This window comes from Ailuropoda melanoleuca, chromosome 4 (genome assembly GCF_002007445.2).
Source record: "Ailuropoda melanoleuca isolate Jingjing chromosome 4, ASM200744v2, whole genome shotgun sequence".
In the NCBI taxonomy this organism is placed as follows: Eukaryota; Metazoa; Chordata; class Mammalia; order Carnivora; family Ursidae; genus Ailuropoda; species Ailuropoda melanoleuca.
In genome coordinates this window covers 16,784,103-16,808,925 of record NC_048221.1, presented here as the reverse complement: position 1 = coordinate 16,808,925, position 24,823 = coordinate 16,784,103, and the positions used below count along the sequence as shown (strand labels likewise).

The 24,823-nt window shown below is 57.7% G+C and overlaps 2 protein-coding genes across 15 annotated transcripts in view; one reads left to right on the top strand and one right to left on the bottom strand.

The window, feature by feature from the left end:
* Positions 1 to 6,428, top strand: part of MAP4 (microtubule associated protein 4) — a 182,910-nt gene extending 176,482 nt beyond the window's left edge. For 8 of the 11 annotated variants that reach the window (XM_034658226.1, XM_034658227.1, XM_034658235.1 and 5 more), the window contains 4 exons: positions 88 to 169; positions 1,791 to 1,903; positions 3,810 to 3,999; positions 4,123 to 4,364. In XM_034658226.1, coding sequence (XP_034514117.1) covers positions 88 to 169; positions 1,791 to 1,903; positions 3,810 to 3,999; positions 4,123 to 4,130 — 393 coding nt within the window. In that variant the 3' untranslated portion in view covers positions 4,131 to 4,364. Of the gene's footprint in view, positions 1 to 87; positions 170 to 1,790; positions 1,904 to 3,809; positions 4,000 to 4,122 lie in introns of all 11 variants that reach the window. The other 3 variants (XM_034658234.1, XM_034658224.1, XM_034658223.1) reach the window with 2 other exon arrangements.
* Positions 6,429 to 6,884: 456 nt separating this feature from the next.
* The window catches only part of DHX30 (DExH-box helicase 30), a 29,553-nt gene continuing 11,614 nt past the window's right edge, over positions 6,885 to 24,823 (bottom strand). For 3 of the 4 annotated variants that reach the window (XM_011223027.3, XM_011223036.3, XM_011223030.3), the window contains 18 exons: positions 19,702 to 19,832; positions 18,969 to 19,079; positions 14,783 to 15,084; positions 14,192 to 14,312; positions 13,320 to 13,469; positions 11,226 to 11,378; positions 10,091 to 10,927; positions 9,747 to 9,822; positions 9,559 to 9,663; positions 9,122 to 9,297; positions 8,674 to 8,880; positions 8,499 to 8,580; positions 8,233 to 8,426; positions 7,980 to 8,139; positions 7,730 to 7,887; positions 7,532 to 7,635; positions 7,313 to 7,452; positions 6,885 to 7,212 (listed from right to left, as the gene is read on the bottom strand). In XM_011223027.3, the coding sequence (XP_011221329.1) occupies positions 6,959 to 7,212; positions 7,313 to 7,452; positions 7,532 to 7,635; positions 7,730 to 7,887; positions 7,980 to 8,139; positions 8,233 to 8,426; positions 8,499 to 8,580; positions 8,674 to 8,880; positions 9,122 to 9,297; positions 9,559 to 9,663; positions 9,747 to 9,822; positions 10,091 to 10,927; positions 11,226 to 11,378; positions 13,320 to 13,469; positions 14,192 to 14,312; positions 14,783 to 15,084; positions 18,969 to 19,079; positions 19,702 to 19,832 (3,461 nt within the window). In that variant the 3' untranslated portion in view covers positions 6,885 to 6,958. Of the gene's footprint in view, positions 7,213 to 7,312; positions 7,453 to 7,531; positions 7,636 to 7,729; positions 7,888 to 7,979; positions 8,140 to 8,232; positions 8,427 to 8,498; positions 8,581 to 8,673; positions 8,881 to 9,121; positions 9,298 to 9,558; positions 9,664 to 9,746; positions 9,823 to 10,090; positions 10,928 to 11,225; positions 11,379 to 13,319; positions 13,470 to 14,191; positions 14,313 to 14,782; positions 15,085 to 18,968; positions 19,080 to 19,701; positions 19,833 to 21,605; positions 23,357 to 24,823 lie in introns of those variants that run through there. The other variant, XM_034658236.1, reaches the window with a different exon arrangement.

Below are 24,823 nucleotides of genomic sequence, written 5' to 3'. Positions count from 1 at the left end.
GTTGGGCTGAAGGTGGGCTCGGAGGCCGTAGGCCCTGAAACACATCCTCGTTCTGAGGCAGTGATGTTTCTGTGGTTTGTCTCTCAGGTTCAGATTCAGAATAAGAAGGTGGACATCTCTAAGGTCTCCTCCAAGTGTGGGTCCAAGGCCAACATCAAGCACAAACCTGGTGAGTGCTGCCTCCCTGACCCCAGCATGCCTGGGGTGTGTGGTCCTGCCAAGACCGCTGGCTTTCACCCCTGCTCTTCGGTCATTCCGTAAAGATTCCCGGAGCCGCACGCGCCCACCCGGGATGCAGCGATGGAAACCACTCAGTTCAGTGCCTGTCAGGGAGGGGATCTGGGTGCTAAGCTCTTAGGGGAGCAGGTGGCAAAGGCTGCCGTTGGCACGGGCATCACCGTCTCGAGCACCTGCCGCGTGCCTGGCACTCCCGGATCGCATGCCAGGAGCTGATGCCGAAAGAGTCATCAGGGCAGGAGCCGGGGCTGCTCTGAGGCAGGGAAACCTCGGCAGCCAGCTCTGGCCGGTCTGAGTCGCTCAGCGGTGCCGCCCGGGCTGCGGCTGGGGGTCTCTGCTGCGGCGGGTGTGTGGTGGGCCCGGCGCCCCCCAGCAGATGCCTCCGAACACCCGGGAACGCGGCCTGGCCTGAGTCCAGCTGTGCCCTTGCCACGGGCCCTGGGCGAGGGCAGAGCTGAGGGTAGGCGTGCTCGGCTGCGGCTCTGGCTTCTCGGAGGCCAGCCACCAGGGGCCACGTCCCTCTCGACAGTGTCCTCATCCATTTTAGAATGCGTTCTGTTTAAAAGGATCAGAACATTTTGGCCCTTAACTCCCTGTCATTTTCCCCTTTTACCTGGAAAACCCACTCTTGTGCGATCCCTCCCTCCCGAGGGCCACTGACTGACTGGAGGCCCGGGTGGGGGCCGTGGAGGGAGGGCTCTGGTGTGTAGGCGAGCTGGGTGCTCTGGTTTGGGACAGGAGCCGAGGAGTCGGCCGCGCGAGTGAGGGGTGGGCTCGCAGGGAAGCCAAGCTGCAGGGCCTGGAGAGGGGTGGGCCCACCAGAGCAGTCTGGGCCTGGATCCTGTGGCCGCCCTGTGGCGCGGAGCTCTGAACCTCGCCCTGGCTCGCAGGCCGCCTCCCTGCGCCACCACGCAAGGGCGCTGGGCCCCAGGGGCCGGGCCAGGCCTTTCTCAGCGGGTACCGAGAGGACTCCCGCCGCTCCTCCTCCTCCACTACAAAGAAGCCACCTCCCACTTTCCTTCTTGTCACTACAGTGTGGCTCAGTTGAACAGCTCAGACCACACTTCCACCCTGTCTCTGCCCGTCGCCAGCTTGACAGTGACTTTGGGCAAGTCACTCTTTTCCAGTATCAGCTCTTGCAGCTGTGAAGCCAGGATCCCGACCCTGACGGGCAGGGCGTTCGTAGACTGAAAGGAAGCTGGAGCAGCGCCCCGTACCCCCCGTCAGTCAGAGGGAGTTGTTACGTTGCCAAGAGAACCTAAAGCAGACGCCCTCGAGGCGCCCTGAGAGGCTCGGCCGGAGGCTGTGTGGTGGGCCTGTGGTTCTCTGTGGAGGCGTTCCCGCCGGCCCAGTGCAGATTGTCAGCCCCGCTTTGAGAAGATTGGCCCTGTGTGACAAGCGCGTTCACTGTCCTTTCCTCCATTGTCCTTGGAGCCATTGGGAGCAGGTCACGTTGGTGTCTGTACTGGGTACATAGCGAGTCCTTGGCCAAGTTGGGATTCCTGTTCAGCCTCCTGGCTTTGCCCACGTGACCGGTGGTTTTTTGGTTCCAGGTGGTGGAGATGTCAAGATTGAAAGTCAGAAGTTGAACTTCAAGGAGAAGGCCCAGGCGAAGGTGGGATCCCTCGATAACGTGGGCCACCTGCCTGCAGGAGGGGCCGTGAAGGTAGCAATGGGGCAGCAGGGAGGCCGCTTGGGAGGGGTGGGGGGGTGCAGCTGGAGTCTGGGTCCCAGGAGCTGGGTGCCTGTCACCGCCCCTCAGTATCGTCAGGAGTCCTGTTTCCCCCACACCGTTGTGTTTTCTCCCCGTGTCCATCATCAGTCCTGAGTGAGGCAGGAGAGGTAAAGAGGCCCCAGCCCAGCTGCCTCTGCCCTGTCCACCTGGACACAGAACCTCTCCTGAGAGCCATGGCCTGCCTGCCTTTTTGGACCCATCTTGGCCATTTCCAAGGGGCCTGTGGGCTGGGACGCAACTCCTCCACAAGGCGGGTGGTCTGTCCCCAGCTACCTCATGAGAGGCTGTGTGGGGACGTGCTCCATGCCAGGCTCCGCGCTGGGCCTGGGAGCAGGGTAGCACATTGTCAGCTGCCAGGACCGCCCCAGGCTGGGGCTCTGGGAGAGTGTTCAGGTGGGCAGGGCTTCCCATCCTCGAGACTGGCTGGGCCTCTCCTGCCTTCCCTCCCTCCCTCCCTCCTGCCTTCCCTCCCTCCCTCCTTCCACAGCACCGTGAGACCCTTTGTAAAGTGCCAAGATGCTCTTATCCTCTGTTCCCTGTTGTTGGGCGGGGGGACCCGTGGGGCAGCGTCTTGCAGGCTTCGGAGCGCAGGGCTAGCTCCGCGGCTCGGGAGGGTGAGCGAGGGAGAGGGCAAAGAGCAGCCGTGGTGGGCCTTTCCTCCTGCCTAGCCCAGCCTCTGTCCCAGCTTCCGTCCGTGCACCCCTTCAAGGCCTGACTGGCTCCTGTGAATATTTGGGGGCCCTGGCTCTGTCACAGGCTCTTCGTCATGCCTCCGTACCTTGTGAGGAGACTCCCTAGCCTGTCCCGTGGGGCACTGGCTTGGGGGTAGTCACTTGTCCGAGGCCACGTGGCAAGGACCCGCAGACCAGGGTTTACACCTGGGCCTTCTGACCCCAAGTCTTGTGTTCTTTTCTTTATTCACATCATCTCCTATTCTCTATAATTTCTGGAATTGTTTTCCTAATACAGAGGCCTGTCTCCTTCACTGTTCTGATTAGAAACCCCTGTGGTGTCTCCATTGTCACTTTCGGGCATTCTGGGGCCCGGGGGTTCCAGCTCCCCGCTGCCCTTCCCTCTTCTGCTTTACTCACACTGGGTGTTCACTGCCCCCCATCCTCCTCCCAGAAAGCCCTGTAGGCCCCCGAAGTTTCCCTCGGTCACACCTCCCTGGACACCTTCCCCCCTCCCCTGTGCCCCAGGCTCCAGGAGGGCGCCCAGCGCAGAAGAGGCCTCAGTGTCCAGAGATGGCTAGATGAACAGGCAGGGCTGCCCCGGGAGTTCCCGAGAGAGCCCCCCGAGCGTCCCCTCTGTGGCGGGAGCAGTCTGGGATTCACCGAGTCAGAGGTGGCAGGCTGCACTCCTCCGAACTGACTTCAGGCTCCCAGAGCTACCTAGCTGGCCTGCAGCACCCCTGCTTCCCAGCCAGTTCCAGACGTGCACTCTACCAACCGTCCCAGGGCTTTTGCCGTCACAGCTAGGTGTCTGGTGTCGGCCTTGCTGAGAAGCCTGCACCCCTTACCTCTCACCTCAGACTTCAGGAACCCTTGCCCCTCAGAGGCGTCGCCCAGAGTGTCATCAGCTAGGCTGCGCGCTGTGCCAGGGCTGTGCTCTCCTGCTCCGGGGCCTGTGTTCTTGCTCTGCGCCAGGCCAGGCCTCCGAGCCAGGATCGGGTGGGGGTGGGGTGGGGAGTACCTGGCCTAGATTCTTCGGATGACTGGACAGTAATCTAGCGGGGGGCCGGGGGCGGGCAGGGGCTGTGTGTAAAACCCACCACCATCATCCATCCCACCTCCTCCCCGACTGACCCTGCACTGTCTCCCCCACTGTTTCATTGTAGACTGAGGGCGGTGGCAGCGAGGCCCCTCCGTGTCCGGGCCCCCCTGCTGGGGAGGAGCCGGCCATCCCTGAGGCAGCGCCCGAAGCTGGCGCCCCCACTTCAGCCAGTGGCCTCAGTGGCCACACCACCCTGGCAGGGGGTGGTGACCAAAGGGAGGCCCAGACCTTGGACAGCCAGATCCAGGAGACAAGTAAGTGGCTGGGCTTGGCCTGAGGGCCAGCCGGGGGCCCTGCCACTGGCTGCAAATTGAAACTCCTTTTTTTTTGACTAGAGTGTGGCTTAAATTTTAACCAAGCAACCTTTTATTTTCCAGGCATCTAATGATGACATTCTGGTCTCGTCTTCCGTCCCCCGTGTTCCCCCTCTTGTGTCCCTCGTTACCCCCTCCCTTCCCTCCTCCCGTGTCACTGCAGATTGAGACCTACAGGCTGATGTTCCGGGCAAACGCCAGGGCCCGCACCGACCATGGGGCTGACATTGTCTCCCGCCCCCCCCACTTCCCTGGCGGCCCCAGCTCAGGCACCCGGGCCCTTGGCTCCCTCTCCCGGGCTGTTCTCTAGACCCTACTCGGCTTGGGTGCTGTGCGGTCCTCCAGGCCCCACCCCCTCCCCCTGCCTGGCTTGCCCAGGGCAGCAGCCGGCCCGCCCCCAAACCTTCTCTGCTCCCTGCCCTGGGCCCCGCTCCTTGCTTTGTTCCTGTCCCATCGTTGCGCACTGCTCCACAGACGAGGTTGGGAGGTGAATGGGTTGGGGAGGCCAACTTGGGATCTTGTGGGATCTAGGAGGGGGGAACCGGATTCCAACCTCCTCTTTGGGTTTTCTGGACCAAACCCAAGAGAAACTGACATACCTTCCCTCCTCGCTGGGTCCACCTGAAGAGTGGAATTGGATGGCCGTGCAGTGGCAGGATGCTGACTGCATCCCCGGAGCCCGCTAAGCCACTGCCTCTCCCTTTGACCCCCTCCATGGTGCCCACCGTGCAGGGGGAGCCAGGCGCCTCTTGCTGCAAGTTAGTTAGGTAGGGGTCGATCTGACTGGCCCCACTGCTTCCCATACCTGCTTAGCTGCTGTCATACTTTTTTCTTGTTTTATCTTTTTTTTTTTTTTCTTAATAACCTAAAAACTGGTAGAGGAGTTTTGCAGGTGAAGCCATGTCTTAATGAAAGTCCTCAGTAGGTGTTAAAGGAAACAGGGAGGGGAGATCCTTAAGCCTCCAGCCAGGAGGTCAGGCCTCAGGGGCTGCCCTAGCCTGGGCAGCCTGGGGCCCCGGAGAAGGTGTGGGCAGGGCAGGTGAGGTGCAGGGCCTGTGGCCTGGAGAGCAGGTAGGGCACTCTAGGGGCTGGTCAGAGTGTGGACTGCTTGTTCTGGGATTTTGTGTGTATGCTGCTTTTCTTTTCTAACCAAGAGGCTGGTTTTGGCATCTCTTCTCTGTCTCATTCCCTGGGATCTACTGGGAGATACAAGTTTGGGGCTAGAGAAACAGGGAAGGGCTTGGAGGTCAGAATCCTCCAGACTCGCAGGCCTAGGACACCAGAGCCCTCAGTTACCAGGGAGCCCAAGATGTCCAGAACTCATGTGGGTGATGGGGAATCAGGTGTGGAAATTTTTAAAAAGGCATGAGACAGGCCATCTCCCCCCCCATTTACAGCCTGACTGGGGAGGGGGAGAGGTGAGGCCAGCCTGTGGAGGGGTGTCCCAGCGAGGCCCGGCCTGGGGTGGCTGCAATGAGGAGAAATCCCGGGAATTGTATTGACACGAAGATTCTTATTGCACTTGTATTTTTTTTTTTTGTATTAAAGTTTGCATGGTTTCTAATAAAGGATTAAAATGTAACAGTTTGTAGTGAAATGGCCGGGGAGTCTTCGAGGGCGTCTCCTCTGGAAGAGCATTTCCTACAGCGCAGACTTGCCCCTGAGGAGGCCACCAGATTTGGCCCCTCGCCCTGCCCACCCCTGCTCCGCTGTCCCCCTTGGAGCCTAGAAGGTAGGACTTCTTGGCTTGGGTTCCGAGAGGACCTCTGTGCGGAGGGAGGGGATCTGGGCCGGCAGGTTCTCACTTCTGAGGTGGCAGTTCCCTCGGGGCGGTGGGCCACCACATCCGCGGCTCCCGAGCACACGCCGCTGGGGTCTTGTGGAGGAAGCGTTCCCAGCGCCAGAGACTGCAGGAAGTGGTGCGCCAAGGACATTGGGGCACCGTGTCTTGTCAGGAGGAGGGGGCAGAAGGAAGCTGGGGAGAAGCGGTAGAGCGTGCAGGGCCTGAAGTTACCTGTGCCCTCCTTGTGTCAGTCCCAGGGCCACACACGTGCCAAGGTGGCCAGCTGGTCCGAGGGTAGGGGTGGGAGAGGTGGCCCTCGTGGAGAATTGTCTAGGTGGGCAGGAGTGGTCGCTGTTGTGAAGGGCGGTCTGGTCCCAGCTCCCTTGAAGTGTCCCCCAAGCCAGAGAAGCGAAGGCACCCTGACAGTGGGGACGGGGGCCCCCGTGTGCCGTGGACCACCTGCAGCCATGTGGGGGTGCACCGTTTCTGTACCCCCAGTTTGCTTCTGGCTCAGCCGTTGCCTGTGTCAATCTGTGATTCTGTTGTACCGGTTTCAAGAGTAAATAAAGCTCATGATGTCCCACCACGCAGGCCCTGCATCTTCTGTACGTCCTGGTTTGTCTCCACCTGCAGCATCCCTGACCTTGCCCCCAGTTTGTCCCCTGGCCTCAGGGGGCTGCTGTGCAGTTAAGTCCCAGCTCAAGGAAGGGCCACGAGCTTGGTTGTATGTATACAACCCAAGGCTGCTTGAAGGTTAAGGTTCAAGTGGCCTTCGCTGCCTGTGGAACTTCTCCCCGGTTCTGCTCGGGGTGAGGAGGCGGCAGCCAGATTCGGTGAGAACCCGCTGCAGACCGCTGGCCCCGAGGGGGGAGGCCGGTGCAAGCGCGCGTTCAGTACCTGCTGGCCCGGCCTGCCAGGACAGGGCTGTTTGGCCAGGGTGCTGGCCGCGCAGGCCCCGAAACAGCGGCGGCCCTGGCCCTGCAAGGAGCAGGAGCGTGGGTGCTGGGGCCCCAAGAGAGGAGCCCCCAGCGGAGAGCAATGCTCACAAGGGATAAATAGAACTTTATTTTAAATAAACATTTGCACTCTGTACACAGCCCCAGCAGACAACGGGGCTCAGTCATCCGCCGTCTTGCGCACGTCGAAGCTGCCGCAGGGCCCACGCAGCAGCTCCGCCAGCAGCGCCAGCAGCTGCCCGTGCTCCTGCTGCACGCCGGGTGGCAGTGCGGCCAGCTCGCTGCGCAGGCTCCGCTCCACCATGCGGCCCAGCGCCCGGCGTAGCTCCCTCAGTAGCCGCACAGTGCGGGAGTCCCCCTCCAGCCGCAGCAGGTCACTGTCGCTCAGAGAGATGGTGGCCCGGCGCCCATCGTCTGGGGGGAGGAGGAAGGGGCGGCACAGACGTGAGGCTGGGCTCCCGAGGACACAGACCAGCCCAAGCAGCAGTGGGGCGGAAGGCGAGCGAGTACCCACCACGGATGTGTACGTCCCCGTCGGTCAGCAGCAGCACAGCTAGCGGGTGCACCTGGGAGGAGTCCCGGACGAAGACGCTGCCGTTTGACTTGACAGCCATGAAATACGTCAGCCATCGGCTCCGCAGCCGCGTGGCCTCCCTGCGGCATAGGGGGCGGGGGTGAGCCCACCCTTCTCAACCAGGCCAGCCGCCCCTCCCCGGCCCTGCCTGCCTCCCACCTGTTAATGGTCGACTTGTGCAGCAAGATGTTGCCTGATTTGGTCCTGTAAGTGACACTGTTGGGCTTGAACTTGCCCTGCCGGGTCACCTTGCCCTGCCTCACCTGCCAGGATGAGAGGAGAGATGGGCGGGCTGAGCGAGGAGCCTGGGTGGGGAGAGGAGGCTGTGGCCCGCCGGCCCCTTCCCCGAGGCAGCACCTGGATGAGGTTGGGGTAGAGGCCCGCCATCAGCACACCCTTCACCAACTCCTCCTCTTCGCTGTACTCGTTGCACTGGGCAGAGGCCAGGGTACAGTCCGAGGGCTTCCCCACCAGGAAGGCCTCGTAAATGTTCTCCGAGAACTGCTTGATGAGTCCTGGGGAGGTGAAGGCGGGCTGAGCCTGCGGCCCCCTAAGCCACAAGGCTGGGGAACCACAGGCCCGGGCCGGGATGGAGGTGGGCACTGACCGTGGATGAAGCGCAGGCTGGGGGCGTAGAGCAGGTTTTCCTCCAGATAGTTCTCACGGGAGCTGCGGTCCTGCCAGCGCAGCACCTCCTCCCAGCCGGCGACGGCCCGCACGAAGGCCAGGTGGTCACTGCCACTGTCATGGCTCAGCAGTGCCTTCACCTGGGAGGGAGCGGGAGGGGGCACCGAGGTCACACGGTGAGGGCCGGCAGCGGCCGCTTCAGGACAGAGGGCGGGGGAGGGGCTGGGTCTGACCTTGTCCACCTCCGCCCGGTTCTGCAGGCTACTGCTGAAGGGGTCCCGGGTGAGGCAGGAAACGACCACCAGCAGCGGGTGCAGGCAACGGAAGATGGCGGCCAGCACTATGGCCTTGGCCAGCCGGGGGTCGGTGGAGATGTGGGCCAGGCGCTGCCCCAGGGTGGTCAGGTACTCCCGCTGGTCCAGCACTCCTGCAACAGCTCAGCTGTCAGACTCACCCTTGAGAGCCACTCTGCGGCCCGGCCCGGCCCCACCCCACTCACCGATCTCCTGGAGCAAGATCACAGCCTCGTCCACCGCCTTGATGTTCGGACTGTCCACGGCCTTGGAAAGGAACTCCACTGCCTACAGCAAGAAGCAGCCAGAGCCCGCCGTAAGCCCCGCGTCCCACCTGTGCCTCATCAAGTCCAGCCCCAGCCCAGCCCGCCTCTGGCGCACCGTCTTCTCGGGCATGTGGATTTTGGCTTGTAGCACCAGGTTCTCGAGGGGCGTGCGCAGAATCTCTGGCACTTGGAAAGGGACCATCTTCTCCAGCCGGCTCCGCGGGAACAGGTGGTAGGCAAAGCCCGACTGGCAGCGGCCTGCCCGGCCCCGGCGCTGGATCACATTGGCTCGTGACACCCACACAGTCTCCAGGCAGGACACCTGGGGGAGGGGGCAGGTGAGCAGCGACGCAGAGGCCAACAGGCCTTCCTCAGTGCTGCCCCTTGTCTGGCCTTCACCTCACTTAACCCCTCAACAGCCCCCCCACGACAGGGATGCCGAGAGCCCACAGTGTGGCCTTCTCCGGACACACATAGGTCCAAGGCTGATCTGGGCTGGGGGCCACCTCGGAACTTGTAGTTCTTCCCCCGGGGGCTGGCTGGGCCTGGGAGACGGGTGCCACCTTGGTCTTCAGGTCATAGCGTTCCTCCTTGTGCAGACCGCTGTCCACCACGTGCACGATGTCATTGACTGTAATTGACGTCTCCGCAATATTGGTGGCCAAGACAATCTTGCGCACTCCAACTGGCGGCTGCTGGAATATGGCCTTCTGGTCCATCATGGGGATGTTGGAGTGCACTGGTGGGCAGCAAGAACACGCTGGTTATGGGCACTGCTCCTGTTCCCTGTGATGAGGGCGCAGGGCAAGGATTTTGACCCATTTTGATGAAACTGAGGCCCAGATCAAGAACATGTGTGCCTAGGCAAGGTGGAAAAGCCAGCAAAAGCAGGGCAGCCTGGTCAGAAACCCAGGCCCCTTGAGTCCCAGTTGGGTCAGGGTCCCCAGGCCAGAGGGCGCTGTTATCTTGGGGCCATCACGCCTCGCTCGCCCGCTCTCACCTGGCAGGATGAGGTACTTGCTCTCGTGCATGCCCAGGGCCTCCTGGAGGCGTTGCTGCACTCCTTTGATCTCCTGCCAACCAGGCAGGAAGCAGAGGATCCCACCTGTAAAGGGGCCCTGCAGGCATGAGCCATCACTCGGCAGCTGGAGGTCAGGGTGGGCACAGGGCAGAGGGGAAAGCACCCACCTGGCTCCCCTCGGGCATCGATGTGCAGAACCAGATCCGTCACGAGGTCCAAATCGAGTGCACACTCATCCTCAGACTGGGGTGGGGTGGTGGGGGGAGAGGCCACAGTCACAGCCCCAGAGCAAGGACGCAGTCACTCTGTGACTCGATGAGGCCAAGGCACTCAACAGGTCACCCCCAACCCTCACCGCCCCTGCGCCCAGAAGCCCTGATCATTCTGTCTCTGTCAAGGACACCGAGACTCGGGAGCACGACCTCACCCTAGGCCATGGCGCCACAGGGACAGGGAGGCGGGGAAGCCAGGGGAGAGGCTGGGGAGGGCAAGGGCGGGCGGGTCCCCTCACCTCGTGGTGCCGGTGCCGGTGCGGGTACTGGTGCTTGCCCAGCTTGGCCAGGATGTCCTCCAGGTAGTGCTCCTTGACCGGGTACATGAAGCCCGGCACCTTGATGACAGGGCAGCCACCAAAGTAGCGGGAGAAGCGCTCGTTGTCGCCCGTGGCGCTCATGAGCACCAGCCGCAGGGCCGGGTTGAGCCGCTGCAGGCCCTTAAGCAGAATCAGCAGGAAGTCTGTGTTCACGTCCCGCTCGTGGACCTCGTCCACGATGACATGGCTCACGCCCTCCAGGCTGGGGTTGCTCTGCAGTTTCCGCAGCAGGATGCCCACGGTGCAGAAGAGCAGGGCGCCGCCACGGGCCGGAGGCTTGCTTTCCAACCGCACCTGGAAGCCCACGTTCCGGCGCAGAGAGGGGCCCAGTTCATGGCTGACCCGCTGTGCCACGGACACGGCGGAGATGCGGCGCGGCTGGGTGACAATCACGTTGCAGCGGGCGCCGCGGCCCTCGGTCACGTAGCGCTCCAGCAGCAGCTGGGGGATGCGCGTGGTCTTGCCGCAGCCCGTGTCCCCAGAGATGACCACCACCGGGTGCTGCTCGATGGCATTGAGGATGGTGTCCCGATGCGGGTCCACGGGGAGCTGGGGGGCCTCCTGCCAGACCGGCCCTCGCCGCCGCCACAGCTCCAGCAAGTTCTGGCTCAGACGTACCTCCTCGGCTTCTGACAGGGGCACGTAGGGCTTGCCCGTGATAGGGTCACTCAGGGGCCCTGAGTCCTTGCCCAAGGGCAAGACATCCTCACTCTGCAGCCGGAGCTCCGGGGAAATCCAGGAACTGTCCACAGGGTACTGAGGGATGGGAGAAGCAAGCACAACGGTGAAAGACGGACACCTCCTCCCTCGTTCACTCGCAAGCCCCTCCACACGGTTCACCTGGGCCGGACGCTGTGGCCCAGCCCGCTGGTGGGGCACTCCGGGCACAACTGCCTGAGGACGCTCGCAGGCAAGACAGGGCTGCTCCGGGCCACCCAGGCTCTGGCCTCAGTGGGGACAACGGGCGGGTAGCGCTGCCCGCCGCACGTGGAGGCTTTGTCAGGAGAAGCTGGAGGGGGGCAGGGGTGAGGAGGGGTTCTCTGGGCTCTCTTACATGGTTCAGGAACGTCTCTATCTTTCGGAGGATGGGCTCAGGCACCTGGATGGTGCACGGCCGGCGCTGCGTCTCGCCCAGCTCACGCAAGGAGGCCAGGTTATACATGGCGTGGGTAAGCGGCTCGTTGTTGCGGTCCACCAGGCCCAGGCTCTGCAGAAGGGACACGTACAGCTCGCTCTGGGCCCCTGCCTCCCCAGAACCAGCCCAGACAGGCTCGGGAGCTAGAGAGAAATCACGCAGGGCAACTGCTTCCCTAAGAGATTTTGGTTTTTAGCAGACATTGTAAGAAAAGAGTCATTAGGAACCCAGAAAATGTACACATCCCAAAATTTAACTAGTTAAAATCATTCCAAGAAAAACAAGACCTGGAATGTCCAAGAGAACTGCCCCTCAGACATCCCTCCTTGAGCAGCTGGGGCCCCCACAACAGCCCAGTCTCGCCTCTATGAATTCCCAGCACGGACCTCTAAGCCAGGAGGGCTGGGCCCTTACTGACCCCATCACAGCCTCACAGCACCCCGTCTGCACTACCTCCAAAGCACACCCCGCCCCCTCCAAACCTCTGGTCCAGCTGCCACCCCACCCCGTCTCCACATGGCACCCGTTCCACCAGTGACCCCATCATACAAACGCAGGTAGAATTTCTTAGAAATGTCTATTGACACAACTCAATAAATACCGCGTCGTTTCCCTACCTGTCCAACGTCACCTCAAGAGACCTAACCCAAGGCATCCCAACACCTCAGGCAAGCGTGCAAAACCGGTCCTGTGTTCCTGTCCCCTGTGCTATCAGGACTGCTCGCATCCTAAAGCTCCAAGACTTCCCTCCTTCAGGAAGACTGCCCCCACAGGGGCCCGCCCCCTTCCTTGGGCTCCTGGCCGACCTCAAGGGCAAGCATCCAGTCCCTGGGCCACGAGGTGCCCACAGCCACCTTGCTCCCGGAGAGGCTTCCACCTTCCCCAGGCCTGCGGGTTTCCCTGTGGCCCCTGACCGGCAGCCAGCCAGCGGCTCTCTCCACACTGCTAACAGCTGGGGGCTCGCTCCTTCCCACGACACGACTCGCCCTCGCTGCAGGACTGATCATCGGTGCAGTGTCTATCCAGCTGGAATTCAGACTACCACCAAGTTCCATCAGTCAGCCTCTGCCCTCCGGAGCCCCAGGTGCCTATTCCCCTCCCTCTTCTTTAAGATTTTATTCGGTCGGTCGGTCGTTCGGTCGTTCGTTCATTCGTTTGTTCGTTCGTTCCTTCCCTCATTCATTCCTTTGAGTGCGCGCGCGAGTGGGGGGAGGGGCAGAGGGAGAAACTCTCAAGCAGTCTCTCTGCTGAGCGTGGAACCCAACCACCGGGGCTCGGTGCCAGGACCCCGAGACCATGATCTGAGCTGAAACCGAGTCGGACGCTTGACCAACCGCACCCCCCAGGCGCCCCAATCCCTCCAGGCTCTCATTACCTCTCACCATCAGCTGTGTCTAAAATGGGGTCCCCAGAGCTGAACACGCACCAAAGGTCTATCTGACCAGAGCAAAGAGCAGGGCCTCCTGGTCCCCTTGCTCTGCACTAAACCTGTGTCGATGTGGGTTCAGAGCCTGCTTCTCGGGCCCTCACAGCAGTGCTCGCTCCCGCCGCCGGGCACAGCTGGCCTCCGAAACCTCTTCGGGGGAACTGCCTCACCCTGGGATTCACGGAATCGTCAATCTCCATCCCAGGGAATGCCTTACTGTGTCTTTTGCCCACAAAGCCCAGGTAATCCAGCTCTTTCTAGACACCAAGTCTGACACAGTACAGGGACCATTCCACCAGCTTTGTGTCATTCAAACAATATGCATGTCCCCTTCCAGCTTCACCTGGGTTCTGGCAACATCACCGAAAAGGCTGAGCTCACAGGCAGAGCACCTTTGGAGGGAGTGAGACGTTCCTGGAAACAGCAGCCGCACAGCCCGACAAGCAAGGCGTGGACACCAGATGCTTTGTGCTCAGGCCAAAGGCCAGGTGTGGTGGATTCTGTCTCCTGGAGAACTGCACCGGTTCACCAAGGGTAGGGGAGCTCCAAGACCCCCCACGCATCGTGCCAGGGACCCCCCGACTCACCTTCAGCTTCTTGCAAGCCAGGGCTGCCGCCTTATTCTCAGCCTCTGCTTTGCGGCGCCCTTTGGCAACAAAGGTCATGGGGCAGGGCCAGAGCAGAGTGAGGGTGGACAGCTTGGTCTTCGTGCCCACAGTATGGAACTGCATGAGGTTCTATATGGAAAGCAAGAGAGATGGCTATGAAAAGGCGGAGGAAGCAGTTCTCAGAATGCCAAGGAACCCAGCGATAGAATTACCCCCATCTCAGCAGGTGCCAAACATCGGCCACAAGAGATGGGCCACCGGACAGCAGAAGCAAGCCCACAGGGCCGCAGCTCCCGAGACCAGGGCTGGCGTCTCCGGCCGTCCTGCGCTTTCACGGCAGAAGACAGTGTCTGGGCAGTGCTGCCACCTACCCTCCTAGCCCACTGTGCTGCCAGCACCTTCGAAGCAAACAGTATGGAGGCAGCGGCGGGTGGAACCTGTCAGCCTGAGCCAGAACCAGGCACGTTCTGGGGGCGCATAAAGGCCTTACCCCTAGGGAGAAGCTGTGCTTACTGAAGCCCTGAGCCCGGCCACAGAGACGAAATTCAACCCCAGCCAGACAGCACCATCCCCACCCCATTCCTGCCAGCACCCCCGGACCACTCGGGTCTCCTGCTCCCACGGTGCCAGCCCAGCCCCCAAGCTCCCACACCAACTTCAGTCCCAGCCACTTCACCCTCTTCACAGTCCAAGGACCGTGAGCCTAGGACTGGCCGAGGTGCGGGGCTGAGGGTATAGGTAACCTTGGCCCTCCCACACACCTGTACCTTCCCTCCTACCTGATCCCTGGGACCAGCAGACACAACAAGCCAGCTCCCCACCCACACGCACTCCTAGGAGACCTGACTCACCTTAGCTGTGGAGGATGACGTTGCTATCTGAATCACTTTGGCCAGAAGGTTCTTGGGAAGCGGAAACTGGGTCAGAGCCCTAATAGCACTGTCGTCGTCTGTCATTTCAAAGGAACCCCCCCTGGGAGGACCAAAAGTTCAGGTGAAAAAGCTCTATCTCTTCCTGGGCCCATTTCACCTCCGGCTCTGAAGCCCAGGGGGCTAGGACACTGCAGGGTACGGCAGGAGGCACGGAAAAGATGGCAGGCCCGGCGTCTTCGCGTGGCCTGTGATCCTCTCCGACATACGGCACGACTACACTCCCTCAGTTCCCCCAAACAGATAACTGAGGGCAGGCGGCAGGGGCCCAGGGGCAGGCAGAGTGGTGGCTGGGCCTTGGAGGGACCAAGTGTGACCCGGAGGGAGGGTCCCTGCTGCTGTTCTGCAGAAGCCCAACCACACAGCAGAATGGGAGACGCACCGGTAGAATGACAGGACACGCAGGCAGAGATGCAGGGCAGGGACCCTCCCGTTTCAGAGAAGGCTCCCAGGGAACATCACCCAGCCCCGTGTCAAGATGCAGCTTCCCTGCACCCCCACGTCCAGCTGTACCTCGAGTCCCTGAGTGGGGTGTGGGAGTCCTGCTGGGTCATGGACAGGAAGTCGGTGACATCAATGGTCCCCTCTTCCAGCTCTTCCTCCTCATCCTCCTCTTCCTCCCGGCCCAAGGAGCGGGACAGGCCCCCAGGTCCCCCTGGCCGGATGCTCTCAGGGTTCAGCTGCCGCCAGGAAGTTGGTGGCATGGTGGGTTCCGGGCGCCACCAGCTGTCGGCCGGAGAGCCAAAGCGATCGGCTAGCACGCGGTATTTGGCTGCATCAAACAGCTCGTTTCGGGGACCCAGCAGGCCCCAGCCCTGGGGGGGAAGGCGTGTTGTTAAGGGGCCATCCTCACACTTCAGTCTGCCCAGAACCTGCCCCCTTACCCTGTAACTACCCTATGTGGGAGCCGTACCTTTGCACCCGTCCACCCACCTCAGCCCCAGGTCCAGAACTGGGCATCAAGAGGGCACTTAAAATGTTTTGCTCTGACACATGAAAATGACAAGGTAAAAACTCTTACATCTATTAGACAAAAAACGGGGGGGAAAAAAACAAACCCCACAGGCAACGGGAAAGCTGATGCATTCACAAAGTGACCTAGAAAGCTTCGGTGAATACAGCAGTTAGGAGAAATGAAGCCCATACCACAAAACAGATCTATCTCTGCTCTGACCTAAGAATCCTATGCTGAGAACATATTCTAGAAATAACCTGGGATGCTTGTAAAGCCATTCATACAAAGTATATTACTTTGAAGTGTATCACAGCATCATTCTCTTCTAGAAAGAATACCAAATAAAACGTGCTGAGTGTCTAGCACGCACAAACCCACGTGCTGGCTACCCTGAGTGTCATCAGGAGAGACAGGACCTGGTCTCTGCCCGCAAGAAACTCCGAATCCACGAGGCAGAACAGAAATGCAGGTGACCAGGGTCTAAGGAACCACAAACTGAGAAGCCTGATGAACATTAAGTAACATAATTCCAGTCCAAGTCTGGCTAAGCTGCTCGGGCATTTGACAAGAGCACGCTCAGTGACCTCTGTGCTGCTGGCAATGGGCACTGGGCAGGAGGGCGACGCTTAACACACACTCTGCTTGGGGGGGGAAGGAGCTGCCAAATGGAGAGCGCAGACGTTGGAGAACGAAAAGGCTGTGAACTCCCACGTGAACAAAGGACTCCATGACAACAAAAACACCCACCCGATTAAACAACAGGCAAAGAACTTCAGACATTTCTCCAAAGAGACACAGATGGGATAAGCACAAGACACAACGGCATTCTCCATAACTATAGCTCTTTGCAGCGTGACGGGCACAAATCCTCAAAATCTACTCCCACCTGATTTAGGTATACATTTGGGGGAAAAATGCTTTTTCCCCTCCAGAGAACTAATCACTGTATGTGACTAACGGAACTGAATTTTCCACCAATTCTCCATCCGCTTGATTAAATTCTAAAAGCTCTTCAGAGCTTTTGCTGCACTTTCAACTCCATCAGGTCAAAAAAAAGAGTTTGTGAAAGCAGTCCCTTCGCCCCCACATCTCAGAAGGAACTACCACCTTCCGACAGTCGGGGACGAAGTCTGGGGGTGTGAAAAGCACACTGTCTTCTGCTGCGTTCTGTCCTTTTCAGCTCATCTGTCCAAGGTCTACCACTAGGATGCGATATTTTACATACTGAGAAAGCCCTGTGCAGTTAACACAAATTTAAGAATTTACCTTAAAAAAAGAGAGCGAGAGAGAGAAAAGACGCTCAACACAACACCAGTATCTATCAGGGAAATGCCAATCAAAACCAAGAGATCCCACCTCGCACCCATCAGGACAGCACCCAAAAACCAGCACCCAAAGCGCTGGTACGGATGGAACGAAACTGCGCCCTGTTGGTGGGAACATAAATGTTACAGCCACCATGGAAAAAGTTAAGTACGGCAATGCCTTAAAAAAATTAAGAACAGAACTACCATACGATCCAATAATTCCATTTCTGGGAACTGAAAGCAGTGTCCTGAAGAGAGTGTTTGTACGCTCATGGTCACAACAGCATTATTCACAAGAGCCAAAAAGGCGGACAAAACCGAAGAGCCCATCAATGCATGAATGAATTAACAAAATGTAGCACGCCCATACCATGGAGTGCTCCTCAGCATTAAAAAGCAGGGAAGTTCTGACACAAGGGCTGAAGGGACCCTGAGGACACTATGCTAAGTACAATAAGCCAGTCACAAAGAGACAAATACTGCATGATTCCACTTATATGAGGATATGAAGTCCCTAGGAGTCGAATTCATACAAACAGGCAGTAGAACGGTGGCTGCCAGGGGCTGGAGGAAACGGGATTTGTTAGTTTAATGGGTATGGAGTTTCAGGGGGCGCCTGGGTGGCTCAGTCGTTAAGCGTCTGCCTTCGGCTCAGGGCGTGATCCCAGTGTCCTGGGATCGAGCCCCGCATCGGGCTCCCTGCTTGGCTGGGAGCCTGCTTCTTCCTCTCCCACTCCCCCTGCTTGCGTTCCCTCTCTCGCTGGCTGTCTCTCTGTCAAATGAATAAATTAAAAAATCTTAAAAAAAAAAAAAAAAAGGTATGCAGTTTCAGTTTTGCAAGGTGAAAAAGTTCTGGAGGCAATGCTTAATACTATGCTTAACAGTACTCAACTGCTCGCTGACAAATGGTTAAGATGGTAAATCTTATATTTTGTGTAACTTACCAGGCTCTGAGCGGAGCAGAGACAGGGACAGAGAAAGGGCGGGGCAGGAACGGGACCAAGACTTGCTGCACACAGGCCCCCTTTAAACACGCAGAGAAGACTCTCTCCCCCTGAGCACTACTGGCATTTGGGGCCAGCTAATTCTTTGTTGTCGGGGGTTGTCCTGTGCACTGCAGGGCATTTAGAAGCTTCCCCAGCCTCTTGCCAGAAACACTCCTCCAGCTGTGGCCACCAAAACATCTCCAGGTGTTGCCAAATCCATGTCATCCCCTCTCCCACCCCGGTGAGATTCCCTGAGGTAGAGCTGCTCTAAGAGATGGAGATTCCTGAGAAATTCAAAAGAAAGGGTGCCTGAACCACTGAGAGATTTCCCCAGGGAAAATGGGTAGAGAGAAAACAGAGGTTAACAGAGGGTGGGAGAGGAGAAGAGCCTGTAGTGACCCAGGGAGGAGGAGAGGGTGGTGTCACCCAGGGGCTGAGGAAGGCCACCCAAAACATTCAAGCAAAGCGAGGACTCAGAAAGGCTGGCCCGCCGAAGCGCTGTTCCAGTCATTCAACAATCACCTGGTGACCACTGCTATCTGTCAGGCACTGGGGGTGGGGGGGTAAGGCCACCAGTGAGCAGGGCAAGGGACACAACACTGGAGCAGGGAAGACACACACCACAAGCACACAGCGCCGTCTGCTCTCTGGCAACTGTGGAAGCAGGGCCGAGGGGAAGGAATCAGGGCACTGAAGCGTGTGCAAAGCCCACAGAACAGACTCAGAAGAGGAAGGATCTGAAAAAGTAAAGGGTGGGAGAAGGGATGGAGAAGAGATGCAGAAAGGTGACACAGACAAAAGAACGGAGTGGGTGTGGGGCCCCGGCGAGGAAAAAGGCCCTTCCACCTCAGACGCAGGGAGCAGGCGGGGACAGTGAAGGCCTGGGGATTCAGTGGGAGAGAATCTAAAGGAATACCCGCCCTACAGCTCTGTCCCCATTGGAGCAGAAATGAAGACCGAGGAGCCCGAGCAAGATTCAAGGTTGGCACAGCCATAAAGGGAGCCAAGTAGGGATGGACAGAAAGGCCATCACTGCAGCACTGAAGGGCTAAACACTGGGTAACCAAGAACCCGAAAGCAGCCCATGCCCAACCACTGAGGAGTGACAGAAGCAACGACCGTGCTTCCGTTACAAGGAACAGACAACTGTGTGGGTGCAAGGAAAACCCACGTGAAATCATGGGAAAACAAAAACAGAAACCAAAATGGAAGTATACCCACGGTGCTGTACGAAGGGAACGTTTTCCATCAAGAGCTCTCCTCTGTGTTTTCCGACACAGAAAGTAGGTAACTACAGTGGCAAAAAAACAAACCAAACCAAAACACACAAGTAGTTCCTTGTTGGCTGCACAGCAGAAGAACCACGAGGTGGGAAGGACAGGTGACTGAGCGAACCCCCATCAACCTCCACCTAGAGCACTTGGTACCAGAAAGCCCATCGGAAGGGTCACCTTGAACAGCTGGCAGGCCGCGGCTGCAGCCTGCCGCTCAGCGTCGATCTTCTTGCTGCCATAGCCTTCTACCTCCACGCTCTTGGGCCACTTTATGTGGAGGGTGACTTTCTGGGGGGGAGAAGAAACAATCAGGACCCTGGCCTCTCCAGACCGCTGGGGTGCTGCAAATCACACGGAGTTGCTGTGGGCCTGATGGCAGCCGAGCTGAGAGCAGGCAGCACCCCGCACCCACGGCTGACCCCCGTGAGGCTCTAACCTTCCCATCCTCAGCTGTTCATCCCACCTCAAGTTGTTTTGCTTCTTCAAAGTGCCATGTTCTAGCCAGAGAGCAAGGTGGGACCCATCTTTATTGTTAAAAATCTTCATTCAGAATGGTTTACCTGCATGCTTCTGTGGGTCCCAGGACCTACGAGGCTCTAGGAACAGGAATTTTTTATCAACTCTGACCCTCTGCAGTCCCAGTTATTCAACAGGGACCAGAACCAGGGGTCAGTGCAGAGTCCTGTCATACCCAAGATGGGAACTCCTCACCTCATCTCCTCTGTATTCCCTTTTTCTAAACCAGGCTCTTTTTCAGACCTAGCTTTGCTTTGAGAGTCTCTGCTGACCATTTGCAATTCACAGAACCTACTCTATGGCCTCCCTGACAAAGACACCTGAGGGAGAAAAGGGCAGCCGGCCTCTTTCCTGAGAGTCACACCAACACGTCTCCCAGCCACCAGTGAGTTACCTTTTTCTTCGGTCCATTCGTGTGCACGTAGACCAGTTTGTCTTTCGCATGTGAGATGCCGAGGGCTCTTCCAATTACACTGTTGAGAAGGTTTTTGGGCTGTGGGAACTCTTTTAATAGGTCCCTAGAAGCTAAGAAAATAAGAACAAAAGCGTTATAAACTCCATGGGGCGTGTATCAAGACAACCCTGGGCTGGATACTGAGGATGTTGGCTCATGACCCCAAACCACCCAGGAGCATCTTGGTAAAGGAGGGAGGAATGGCTTCAGGGTTTACAGGGGACAGTAAACGTGCACAACCACACCCACTTCCACAACCATTTCCTGAAGGAGAAGGACCAGTGAGCCACACACCACAGAGAAGAGCCAGCATCCTCTTCCCGTAAGCTCCTGATTTAATACATCAGCTACAGAAGCCTAGGCGGCACCAAACCCCCCTTGTCTGAAAGAAGGCACTGAACAAAAAACAAAAACAAAACTTCACCACACACACAAACTGGAGAAAAAGACAATGCAAGGCCCCTCCTAAAACAAACGACACACAAAAGGGAGGGTTGGTCCCAAAGTCTGAATACCAGGCCCCAGCTCTCAGCTGCACCTCAGCACCCTGCAAAAGGCCTCTTCGAGCAGGTTCTGTTTGGGACATTGAACAGGGACCTCCACGGCCGAGACGCAGGCATAAGCTATTCCTCCCCCAAGTTCGCTGGAGTCAAGTGGAGGCAGGATGCATCAGACACCCCGAGAAGTACCCCACATTTTTCCACTTGTACTTTGACTCAATCCCAGAGTACAAACGGCTGAGATGTCCAACTAGAGGCAGTTTGTACCAGACATAAGGCCCAGCCAGGCCGTGAAGAAGCCTGCTGGGAGCAGCTAAAAACAGAAGTAAAGGCCCCAAAGCACCAAAGTGGCCCTCAAGAGATGCAGGGTCAGTGACTGGCAGAGGAGATGGGGAAACCTTTTCATTCTCCACCCAGTGTCTGGCGTTCTATTCGGCTTTAAACCAGCTCCAAAAAGAAAAACCTTGCACATGTGCCCCTGCACGCATCAGTCATAAATCACCCAGGGAGATTTTTCACCATAATGGGCACCCTGACCCTCATCAGGCCACTTAAGAATGGTGGTGATGTTGGGGGAAGCCTCTGTACTTTGACGAAGGCGCCCCCCGCCCGGGAGTTCTGGTGTAACCCTAATCCTGGGCTGAGACGGTTTCCCTGGAGCAGATGACTGTGTCAACTGGCCAAGAAGGAGGACTGCCTGACTCTGCCTCCCTCTAAAGAACTTATAAAGCAACCGAGATTCAAGCAGTTAAGACTGCTATTTAAGTAGACTCAAAGGGCTTCCCACAGAGGGACCTAAAGTTAAGAGCCCACCAGACCCCCAGGCACAACAGATGTGCACTGGTCCCCCCTACAGCTCTACAGGGCAGGACGGGGTTGACAGGCAGGGATGCTCTCAAAAGTCTCATTCCCTGCGCTATTCAGGAGCCACAACGCTGGGAATCATTCTGACTCTACCTCAAATCCTGAAATACCAAGTGTATTTTGGGCTCTTTCCCACTCTGGTGAGGATGCGCTTACCCTTGATGCTCTAACCCTTGACCACCCATTCCGGAGGGAGGTGGATGTTTTCCTGTTTTCCCCCACGCCCTCGAGGTCCCACGCCTCTCACCTATTCTTGCCTGGTGCAGGCGCTCGGGTCCCCGAACCTCCGCGCCCAGGGTCCATTTGGGCCTGTGCCACACTGAGCTTTACATCAGCAGCGCTGCAGCCCGCCACCGGCCGGCGGTCTCGGCCACTAGCGGAGAGGGGCCCCGGCCCGCCAGGCCCGACCCCGGCCCGCGCCCCCAGGTCTGCCAGCCCCGGCAGCCAAGGGCGTCGCGGAAAGGCCGCCCCGACCCTCACCGTTCACCATGCTCCCGTCGCCTTCCCCGGTGCCGCTAAGGGCCACCCCTGCCTCGGCCTCGGTGGCCTCCTTCGTGCCATCGGGGTGGGCGCAGCCTGACGAGAGGCCGCGCGAGCATTCCTGTCGCCCGGTGGCGCGGGGGCCCGGTGGTCGCAGGCGTGGAGAGACGCCGGCAGCCAGCGCCATGAGCCTCCTGGCGGCCGCCATTGCGCTCCCGCCGGCACTCGCGGGCTCGGAGCCGGGAAGCCACAGGCGGGAGGGCGGGAGAGCAGGAGCAGCGGCCCGCGCGCCCCCTGGCGGCCGGGAGGACCGGGAACGGGGACCAGCCATCGCGGTCCAGGCGCCCAGGTTCCCGGCCTCCGGCGTCCCGGGTTTGTCACCTGGTGGGCAGCCTGACCGGGCTGGCACCCAGCTCAACTCACTGCCCCGGCAAAGCCAAACCCAGAGACTCGTAGTCTGAATAGGAGTCAGGAAGACGGAAGGGGACTTTTCGGGAAAAGTTCAGGCCTTAGCTTAATCAACATCCATCCAAGGAGATGAACTCCAGGCTCCTTCTAGGTCCCACCCATTGCTCATAAAGACCTCTCACATGCCCTGGCAAATTGGCTTGCACTCCAGACCCAGGAGGGAGGATAACCGCTAAACCAGGGCACCCCCATCTCATTTAATGGCTTACAAAGTAAACCTGATGAAGAATCTGGTTCCGGGACAGGAAAGACCTCCCGAACATAAGCAGACCACTTTAATTCCAGGGCTGGAGTCAAAAGTGAAAAATACCAGACTTGGATAACGTGCCCAAGAACTGAGCTGGTCGAGCAGTGTGAGTCTGAAGCTGCTCTTCCTTACTTGTTTGAAAGCCAAATGGATTCTATTTCCAAACTACTATGCCTGGGTTCTAGCCAGCCTCATTCCCCTTCTGCCTCGTATGGCACTGAGGAACAGAAATTTGGCTCAGCTGGGAATCACACTGAGTCTGCATGTTGGGGCAGTGACAGCAAGGGGCTTGGTTAGAGGTTGGCAGTGCAGCTGGGGATATGCTGGGAGGGAGGGTTTTGTTTGTGTGTTTGTTTTATAATTCTATATCTGACTCTGAGGACTCCTGGAGAGCTTGTTAAAACATTGCTGGGAGCCACCCCCAAAGTTTCTTATTCATTAGGTCTGGAATGGAGCCCAGGAATCTGCATTTTTAACAAGTTCCCAGATGATAATGAGACTGCTGGTCTGAGACCTCATTCTGAGAACTGCTGGCCTATGGCAAGAATGTAGGATATGACTCCTAATACCTGGGCTTAGTCCAAGCTCTGTCACTTGCCAGCTGTGAACCTTGGGCAATTTCATCAGTTGGGAAAACGAGGACACACTTGCTGTGCTCATTTGGTATGGCTGTGGTGAGGATAAAATGGGACTGTCTGGAAGGCGGCTCGGCAGGGTGCTCTGTTAGAGAAGCCCCTCTGAGGTCTGAGACAACACACCCAGCACAGGATGGTTCAGCTTCAACTCCCACTTCTCTATTCCCTCCTCGGAGGGCTTTTAGCAGGAAAGGGGCACAAGGGAAGGTGACCTTGGTGGCAGGTCTGACCTCACAAGGGGACACCACCATCTGTATCAAACGCCCCTATCCAGATCACCCACATTGGGATGGCGAGACCCTTGGGGCAGGAGATGATTCCACAATGGCTTTGACTTTGGCCAAGTGTCACTCTAACTGGCCAAAAGCCAAGGCATCCACCCAGCTTCTCGGTAGTTTTCAGGGACTGTTAGCAGCCCAAATTCCCTCAAAAGAATCTAGAAGCTTACCAAGCCTGATAATGGCATTAGGGGCTGAGGCCAAATTTTGAAAACGGTGGTGTCTGAAAGCTGAAGGAGACAAAAGCCTAGACAAAGACACCCCCACCCACCCACCCAGTGGAAAGCAGGGCCTGGGCCCATCATGGTGCTGTGGCAAGCCCTCAGTATAGCACCCTGTTCTGACAGCCACTTAGTCAGGCTAAGGTCAGAACACTGATTTCTTAGATCTGCTCCCAAAGGGGCCAATGTGGAGGGACAGACACAAATTAGGACTGGCCATGAGTTGTTAACTGGTTAAGTATGGTAAATCCCATACTATTTTCTCTATTTTAGAAAATGTATTTTGGGGGCGCCTGGGTGGCACAGCGGTTAAGCGCCCGCCTTCGGCTCAGGGCGTGATCCCGGCGTTATGGGATCGAGCCCCACATCAGGCTCCTCTGCTATGAGCCTGCTTCTTCCTCTCCCACTCCCCCTGCTTGTGTTCCCTCTCTCACTGGCTGTCTCTATCTCTGTCGAATAAATAAAATCTTTAAAAAAAAAAAAAAAGAAAATGTATTTTGAACAGATGTTTGAAATTTTATGTATAAAAAAAAGCATCATGTGGTGCCAACCAACTAGTTGGTTCTCAGTTAGCTCCTTGACCCCCTTTCCTATTTCATTTACTGCATCTGGGCTCTAACAGCTGGTATCACCTTGAGCAAATATTTCACTTCCACGAACCTCACTGCCTCTTATAAAATGAAGGCAACTCTTACATCCGGGTCTTAAAAATCTTCTGGTTTTGTGATCTTCTCCCCATTGGTCTAGAGCAGGGGTTGCCAAACTACAGCCTGCAGACCAAATCCACCCACTGCTTGTTTTTATAAATAAAGCTTTATTGGAACATAGCCATGCTCATTGTTTGTGTATTATCTATCACTGCTTTCACACTACAGTGGCAGAGTGAAGGAGCTGCAAAAGAAACCATATGGCCCAGAAAGCCCAGAATATGTATTTTGTGACCCTTAAAGTTTGCTGACTCCCGCCTCAGAGAATTTTGAAGAAAGTTAGAAGGGCTCAGGTATGCCCTCTTCCACCAACATTAAAGACTTCTCCTCCACTCTCCATTCTTTGGGGAGGGAAAGTTGACTCCTCCTTTGCCTGTGAAAAGGAAGAAACTTTTGAAAAAAAGAAATGTTTTACTGGCTCGGGGATCCCTCCATTCATTTCTGACTCAAGCACGACATCTGGTACTAAATGTTAAACAACAACATCTGGGAGTGTGGAATTAAAGTGTGAAGGAGCTGCTGAATACATAGGAGGATGTTTTAGGACCCTAAACTTTAGAGGCCCCAGGAAAAAGCAACAAGAGGAAGCCCAAGATTGTCCAGACTTGGGGCAGACTAGATAACTTCTGGGGGCGGAGTGAGAAGGAGCATCTCAGTCAACA